The 8,931-nt window shown below is 33.2% G+C and overlaps 1 protein-coding gene across 1 annotated transcript; it reads right to left on the bottom strand.

Annotated features, from left to right (window-relative positions):
* Positions 1-1,429: 1,429 nt before the first annotated feature.
* Positions 1,430-8,355, bottom strand: LOC107929120 (potassium transporter 7). Its single transcript, XM_016860470.2, has 10 exons — positions 7,720-8,355; positions 6,336-6,564; positions 5,968-6,216; positions 5,796-5,846; positions 4,721-4,981; positions 4,340-4,392; positions 4,101-4,215; positions 3,732-3,986; positions 3,003-3,525; positions 1,430-2,355 (listed from the first exon to the last, which is right to left on the bottom strand). The coding sequence occupies exons 1-10, from the start codon at positions 8,017-8,019 to the stop codon at positions 1,815-1,817; spliced, it is 2,577 nt and encodes an 858-aa protein (XP_016715959.1). The 5' UTR covers positions 8,020-8,355; the 3' UTR covers positions 1,430-1,814.
* Between the last annotated feature and the right edge of the window lie 576 nt (positions 8,356-8,931).

The following is an 8,931-nucleotide window of genomic DNA, read 5'->3' as shown; positions in this document are numbered from 1 at the left end:
ATTACTAATATGGTTTATTTACCCGTGGTAGATTAATTATTTATTTGAATGAAATTATACAATAAAATTTTGAAAATTAAATACACTCTAAGCAAAATTTTTAGAATCAAAATAGTAGTTGAACTGGTCAAACTACTAGTTCGTATTATTAGATTAAATGAATCATTAGAAACATAAAAATAAAAATATTTTTAAAAATAAAAAATCGGATCAATTGATTTTTTAGTCTAGTTCTACAAGCATGTACTAGTTCGCAAGTCAACCAATCTGATGCCTTTCTTCGGACTGGCACCTCGAATGGTTCGACCGGTTCAAATAACCATGATTTTAAGTCTCTACACTTCATACATTTGAAATTAAGTACTCCAACTTTTATTTTCAAAAATTTAATTTCTCAACTTTATGGAATTAAAAAATTTGCTTTCAAATACATATAACCACATAATATTTAAATTGAAAAGCTAAGAATTTGAATTAATTAATAAAATTATAAAAACATAGAGACCAAATTAAAGTATAAAGATTAGATCTCAAAATGAAGCATATTAAAAGTACCAAAATTAGAATTTAACAAATTTTCATAAAATGAAAAAAAGAAAAGGTGTTAAGGAGGAAGTTACTCTGTAAACATTGTTTGTGCTCATGGTAGGACAGAAACTATCGGAGAGGATTCTGTCATTGTCCACCATCTAAATAAAAGGGTGTTAATCCCTTCTCAATCCTCAAGCCTTAAAAAAAACATAACACAGTACTTATCTTACTGTTATCAAACTCTCTACTTAATTTGATATCACACCAACTCTTACTTTTGAACCTAAACTAAAATCACAATAATAATAATCTTTTAATGTTTATTAAATAACTAAGAAATAAAACATAACCAATTATTCAATATACTTTTTACATTTTTAAATTGTACCTTTTCTTTCCCTTTTAAAATGTACTTGTTCTTTTAGAATTAACAGGCACAACTTAACTGCTTTAAAATATAGAAATACGAGTAATTATTTCTTCCTACAATTAATATAATATATTTTTGCACAACAAAATATCAATTCACTCCAAAAATACATGAATATTATTCTAAATAACATATATCCATTTTTTCTAAAACTTTTTTTTTTCAAAATATAAAATTCTAGTAAGGAAAAAGGTGAACTAATCCACACTAGTTAATACAAAGATCATAATTAATGCATTCTTTACGTTCAAAAAATAATAATTAATGCCTTTCTAATTCAGTACAAATTTAATATATAATAAAATAATTCTTAACTGATAACCAGATCCTTAATAAATACCATTACCATAATAATTTCTAGAAAAAAAACTACAACACCGTTGGCATGTAGAGTTAAAATAACAAGTAATTTTTTTAACTCAATTTTTTTTTATATATATTAAGATTTGACCAAAAATATCTATTCACTTAACGGAAAAAAGTTAAAATTAAAATATCTGCCCCAATAATTACAACAAGAGTTAATTTGATATGAACCAGCTTCTAACAGAGAAAAAACCAATACAGGAAAAGGAAAGGCAACTCCAGAATCGTTACAAAACTTCCTAATCAGCAAAACAAAATGAAAACAAACAGTATTCCATAACAAATTTGCAGATTCAAGGGGCCAGCGTTATCAAGAGAAAGGTTTAAGACTTACTGTTAGCAGTTGACTTGAGCTCCACGATGCAGCTTCGATCAGAGATATGCTGAAAAGATAGGCCCTTTCTGAATGTTCATCTTCCTTTGTGGAACCGTTCTTTTCAAAGTGAGAAAAATTATGCACCTTATTTTGGTTTGCAAAAATGTACCATCAAACCATGTAAGTCATGCCAACCTGCATGAGATGCGAATGGGGCACACTCAAATTTGCAATGCCCCTCCTGCAATTTTTTCTCAAGAAAGCATAGAAGTAATTGATAACTAGTTTCTTAATAAACCAGGAATCCTTTCTTGCCCTAATATCTCCATGACCAAGAAGATAAACAACTCCAGATTCCTTAGCTTTGCGTATGAACGATAGCTCCCTCTCTAAACCATGCTCCGCATCAGAAATTGATGGATCTACAGGCAAATCTGCCGTCACCTCCTCTGAGGTGCTTGCTTCAGAAATGGGATTATTACTAGAGCTCCCGAACTCAGCCAACAGTGGAACAGCAAGTGAGTAAACACTTCCATTGGGAGCTATGAGAACCCTTGAGAGAGAGGTATCCTCTTCATTATCAGTGTCTTCATCGCCATCACTTTCCAATTGCCTTTCCTGAGCTTCTCGACGAATGAACTTCTCAATACTCTCGATCAGCAGCTGCTCAAATGTCTGGTGATTTTCTTTACGGACATCCTTATAACCATACCTGAGAATGGAGAAAGGGATAAGGCTGAAGAAAAATGAAAAAAAGGAAGGAATTGCACGCATAGTAATATATAATCTACTTTTCCGATTTTATTGCCAGTGTAATATTGACAACTTCCAGTCAAGGTGGCATTTTAACGAGGGATAAGTCTCAAATTTACACCTTAACTTTAATCTAATACGAAATGTGATACATAAACTTTGATTTGATGCAATTGTACATGTAAAATTTTGATTTTGGTTCAATCATACAATTAAAACTTTGATTTTGATACAATTGTATGAATTTAGAAAAATAAATATATCCATTTATTTTCATGTGGGATAATGCAATTGTTTATGTAATATGTAAACATAAAGTGATGTTACATCAATCACATAGTTAGTGGTTTGTAAAAAATTGAATAAAATCACAATTTTTATGTATACAATTGCACAAAATCAAAGTTCACCTATCACATTGCACATTGGACTAGAGTTCTCGTATAATTTTGAGATTTATCTCTTTTTTACCATGCTAGTTAGTTTCTATGATAAATATTGCACTTCAAAGATTGAACCTGAAATGATGATAAATCCCAACTAACACAAAAAGGAACTGGGTTAGGCAAGATAACAGGTTTGGGGTTTCCAGCCAGAGCATCTTACCTGGCAATGCAACGAAAGATATGGTAACTCTTAGGGCAGACTCGCCTGAACAGGAATCTTTCACTCTGAGGCACCATAGGAACAGGGACATACTTTATGCAGACAAAGATGATCATGGAGTGGATTGCAGGGAGTGTAGTTAGAAAATGGCCAAATATAGCTGGTACTCCTTTTGCCAGCTCATTGTAAACCAAACCAATGCCAGGAGCTCTAATTGTCCCAAGATTGCAGCCCAATTCTCGCATCAAATCCATTGAGAGCTTTTGCTTCACTTCAGTTTCATACTTAAGCTTGCTACCATAATTCCAGATATACATAATGAGAAACATTATCACAGCAAAAACCAAGATTATCCAACTTCCATCTGTCACACTCCATAAAACTGAGGAGAAAAAAGTCAGTTCCAAACCCAGGAAAAAGATCACAAAGCTCAGGACAATTACAATGTTTATCTGCCATATGAGAAGCATGACAATGGTGACTAAAATTGTTGTCATCATCATGACTCCCAGCTCTGCTATACCTGAGAAAAAAAACCAAAACCAGAAAGATGAGAAAACTCGGATAAGATTGGCAGTTTGTTTCAGCTATCTTCCCCGTAAAACCAAAAAAATCTAGGTTTTTGAATTACATGACATCACAGATTCATTCAAGGATAACAGAAATTATACTGTCAGTGAAAGCAATATATATAAATATAGAGAGAGAGAGACTATGAGAAAATATTACCATATGCATTTCCAATCTCGTTAATGCTGGAGATAGAGCACACAACGATCAAGCAAACTACCAGCAAAAACCAGTTTATGACTGGGATATAGATCTGACCCATGAACTTTCTAGATGTATGAACGATTTTCAGGCGAGGGAAACAACCAAGAGCAGTTGATTGCTTTATGCATGAAAATGTGGCTGTTGTCATAGTTCGGCTGGCAATCAAAGCGGCAATATTAGCTACGAGGAAGATTGGCCAAAACATACCACCTATATGGAGCCAAAAAGTTCTCATTTAGAGGAAGGCAAGCAAGACAGTGTTCCAAATCAGAAAATAGGAATTCAACTATTTGGAGATCCACTACCCATTGATGATAAAGTTACCTGGAATTGAATAAAAGAAAGGCTGCTCTTCACCACTAGGATTATTAATAAGGTAGGCAGCTTGACCCAGATAACCCAACAATAGGCAAGGCAATACGAGAAAAACAAATGTAAGCTGCAGACAACCAACTATCACACAAATCAAAAGAAGTAACCTAGCAATTTCATCAGTCATTATAATGTATTAAAGTATGTATGAGAACCAGAAGATTGGTAACCAAGTTTTCTAGCTCCATTACCTGGATTGATTGCACCGAAAAATAGCAAAGATCTGCAAACATTGCCTCAGACCCTGAAACACAAACCATCAACAGCATCGAAAGATAAGATACAATGACCATTAATGCTCTACGTCAAATTCATCAAAGTTGAATCAAATGCATAACTTTTAACTTAACTGGGCTAACACCTAAAGACTTACATTCCACTGCAGCAAATTAAGCATTAGGAGATGCAACAAAAATGTACAGGGCAATGTGAGATGATAACTTGAAGGAAAACTTATTCAAAGCTATTATTGTGCAGGACAAATATGTTGCACTACAGCACTCTTGGAAATTATATTTAAGATATGAATGAAATTTGAATAAAATGACAGCTATCTTTTACTAATGTGTTACCTGTTGCACATAAAAGACAACCGCCAAGAGCATACCAAGCTTTAACTGAGTTCCTCTTGAAGTATAAATAGATGTGAACAGGATTAAATGCCTTCAAGACACTGGTGTCATACTTGAGAAGATTGTAAATTCCAATGCCTGCTAGAGAACAAAACCATATGAACAAAGCAGGGCCTACAGCAAGTCCCACTTTACTTGTTCCAAACTTCTGTACACTGAACAAAATCACAAGAAAGGCAACTGATATCATCACCACTTCATCTGCATATAAAGAAAAGATAAAAGTTAACTCAAAAAGCTAGCAATTCACTTGTAATAATATTGCAAAAATCATAAAGGAAAAATAAACTCTTAAAATTTAAAGGCAGGTAGGCAGGCAAAAGAAAAAGGGATAGACATGGGGCTCCATCATAACATGTTTATAGATCCATGCAGAATGTAGGATTTAACCCAACTTACAAACTACAGTCTAGCAAAAGTTAAATCATCGTCACAAATAGCACAAAAACAATTCTAGACAAAGGATCACTCAATAACCTAGAAGACCTACAAGCTAGTCAACCGCAACATGGTCTGATATTAAATGCAAAGAACAAGTAAATTTTAAACATGTGAATTAAGTTTCGCAAAATATTCCTCACCAACATGGTAAACTAAGAAACAAAAGCAACCTATCCGAGAGAATTAGCTAACAAACAGCATAAAATCAATGGATGGAAAATTGGATTGGATTTGAATGATGGGGGCTCTGATCAAATCAAAAGAGATTATATTATTAATATGTTATTTTAGTATTAAATAAATATAAACTTTAGTTAATAGTTTAAAGGTTTGAAACTCACTGCTTAAAATAATTTGAGTAATAAAACAATAAATAAGTATTTAATCCAGGTTTTGTCTGCTCAATTGGATTTTAAGTGGTTTGAGAAAACCAGGTTTACAGCATATTACTGGATTAGATGGGCTACAAATTCAACCGGTCTGACCAGCCAGTCCCATTTGATTTTTTATTAAATAGTGCAAGCAAAGTAATAATGATCTCTTAATGTTGATAACAGCAGGGAATTCCACCTACCTTGCTCAATTGCATCAACTCCAACCTTTAAACCACCAACAGCTGACATCACTACATCAGAAAAAATAAACATAAGTTATCACATAAATGTCAATATGCAAAAGCAGTATAGCAATGCTCTACTCAATCGTACCACAATTATTAAAAAATCAAGAGAATAGCATATGGAAACCTGACATTGCCGGTGTGACAACCCCATCAGCTATCACCATAGAAGTGCCGGCAAGCACTAACACCAGAAGAAGTTTTTTCAGAGTCAATGAAGTCTCTAGTCTCTCCTTTATTTTAAGTGATCTCTCAAGTTCAGCAGATGGCACCTTTAGCCTGAAGCTTGATATGCGAGCATCTGATGGTAGCTGATTTGGGAGAAGGCTGACCTTAGCATGTCGACAAATCAATGAGTACAATGCAAAAGTACCACCTTCAAGAAACCAATTGGAAAAGTTATGAAGCAATTAAGATGGAATATATATTCTACACATGTTTAAGGCCTGCATAAAAGCTCATAAATACTGTCTTGATTGGGAAAATCCAGCATACCTTCACCATCATCATTTGCCCAAAGAACCACAAGGACATATTTGATTAGGGGGATCAAGATTAAGGTGTATATAACAAGTGATAATGCTCCAATAACATCTTCATTCCCATTGATAGGTGCCTTGCTAAACATCACACTGAAGGTATATAATGGACTTGTTCCAACATCTCCAAATACAACTCCAAGTGTCTGAAAGGCAAGAACTATTTTCCTCCCCATACCAAAGTCCTGAGATCAAAATTAAGTGAACATATAAACACGAGAATAAAAACAAATGTACCTGGAATAAATTTAATAAAAATTTATCTTATTTCCAGTACCATGGTTATCATAGATAGCTATAAGAAAGTTTTTCACTTGATCCAACAAACATCACGAGAAACAAGATTTTTTATTTGCAACAAGAAAAGTACGATCTTTCAGTTAAATAAAGGTCATGAAAAACCATTAAAAGTCATATAGTCATCGTAATGCTACAAAACAACCTCCCTGCTAGTTAAGGCACCATTAATTTCAGACTATCCCATCCTTTGGGATGGTAATTCAAGAGAATTTATCAGCATCCCTCATAATCTTGTGATAGAATCTAGACTTTTCATAAAAGTTTAAACATTCAAGTGTAATCATAAATACTGTCCACATGGACAGTGACGGGATGGAATCTAGACTTGCTACCAGGTAGAGTGATAGAACAATCTCGCACTCAATGTAACAGTGCAAGAAAGGTAGAATTCAACAGGAATGTCAAAAGTAACAAAATTATTCCTTGAGTTTATCATGTGTAGCTTTTCTAAAAAATAAAACCAAAGCAATAATAAAACAATGCTAAGCAGTCCAGACAACAGAATGGCAGATGTTGGAAGGACTGAAGGAAGTATGTAATGTTTCCAAAACAAAGTCACAGTTGCCTCGCAAACTTTATTTATTAATTATCTTGAAAAGCATACTAAGGTTAGGCTCAAATTCAGAGTAAATAACTCAGCCTGAATTAACGCATTATATAGAAATACAGCCATAACTTACCTCAGTCAAGATTTCTGTCCAAAATAGACTGTAATTTTATTACCTTAAATTATATATTTAACAACTGAGATCACTAAATACTCATAATGTCAAGGGTTTCATTTCATTCATTCATTAACCTAGACTAAAACCATAATTCTTTCTGCCAACATACTATTGAAGCTCGACTTACCAAAGAAGAAATTATTAACTTCCCGCACAACCAAACAAATTAAAAAATAAGAAGTACTCCTCAAAGATACCAAAGTAAAAACCAATTGAATTCCAAATTCTCAAATTACAGTAAGCCAATAGTTTTATTAGATTAGCATAATAAAAGTGTGTCAAGCAAGTAAATCTGAAAACGAAACGACAATGTACCTCATAATCACTTCTTGGTGCACTGGGGACTTCGAGAGCTTCAACATCGAAGGAATCGATGCGTGGTCCAGTGCGAATCAAGCGCTGATCCTGAGTATCCTCGTCATCGGAATCTACTCCAGCAAGATGCGGCGCATCGTCATAGTCGTCGTCATCTTCCTCGTCATCGATCTCAGAATCGTCCTCATCTTGGAACACCCAACGAGATTCTAAAGAGTCCATCGAAGATAATCCAGCGCCATTAATCTCTTCTCTCCTCGAAGATGAACTTCCGCCGCTGCCGGCGCCGACCTCCGCCATGAGCAAAAAGGTAAAAGAAAAACAAGAGGTTGAGGCAATAAAACAACTAATAGGAAAAGGAGATGAAGGTTTAGAGGAAAGAGGCTCGGGAGATTTTAGGGTTTCGCATTTTGATCTTCGTTTTGATATGAATTTGCGTTTATCCTCTAATTGGAAAAAAAATGGGGATGATGCTTGGAGATCACGCGGTGAACGGAAATGGAAAACGCTGTGTTTCAACTTTCAAGCGTGCGTGATTTTTTAACTACTTCCAGTTCATTTTAACTATAAACCAGAAATAAAGAGTAGGATAAAGGAGGGAGTTGAATTACACGCGCTTGAGGAACTATTCGTCCCACGGTGTTAGCCTATGACTGTGAGGATCTGGCTTTTGACGTACGCGCGGCTTTTTGCGGACAGCTCTTTGAACGAATTTGATGTTGTCACGTTAAAAAAAATAGAAATAAAAGAAAATTAATCAAATTTATGTAAGAAGTATATTCATGAAAATTTACGTAAGAAAATTAAAATAGAATTTTTTATATATAACTTAAATTTAAAAAGTAAGCTTTATAGAACTAAATATAGTTATTAATTTAAAATAATAATTATAATTTAATATGGATATATATGTCTAATTCAACTTGTTATGATTTTATCTATTTAAATTTTATATTTAATAATGATAATTTCATTTTGATTTTAGAGCTTATATCAAACATAACTAAATGCATAAAAATACAATTAATAGTTTTTTAAATTTTAAATTGATAATTGAAAATAAAATGAGATTTTTAATTATCTTAATTATCATATAATAATTAATAATATATGTAACTAGTTAATATACCCTATAAAAATAATATAAATTTAATTTAAATATAAAATTTGATAATACATATTAGTAGTATATAAAATACATGTTTTATTATA

This window comes from Gossypium hirsutum, chromosome D12, assembly GCF_007990345.1.
Source record: "Gossypium hirsutum isolate 1008001.06 chromosome D12, Gossypium_hirsutum_v2.1, whole genome shotgun sequence".
Taxonomy (NCBI): Eukaryota; Viridiplantae; Streptophyta; class Magnoliopsida; order Malvales; family Malvaceae; genus Gossypium; species Gossypium hirsutum.
The sequence above is the reverse complement of the archived record's forward strand: the minus strand, read 5'-3'. Positions and strand labels throughout refer to the sequence as shown.

Coding starts and splice junctions, on each gene's coding strand:
- LOC107929120 (XM_016860470.2), bottom strand. CDS start 8,019: ATGGCGGAGGTCGGCGCCGGCAGCGGCGGAAGTTCATCTTCGAGGAGA. Junction 6,565..7,719: donor CACCAAGAAGTGATTATGAG/GTACATTGTCGT, acceptor TTTTGATCTCAG/GACTTTGGTATGGGGAGGAA. Junction 5,847..5,967: donor TGTCACACCGGCAATGTCAG/GTTTCCATATGC, acceptor TTTCTGATGTAG/TGATGTCAGCTGTTGGTGGT.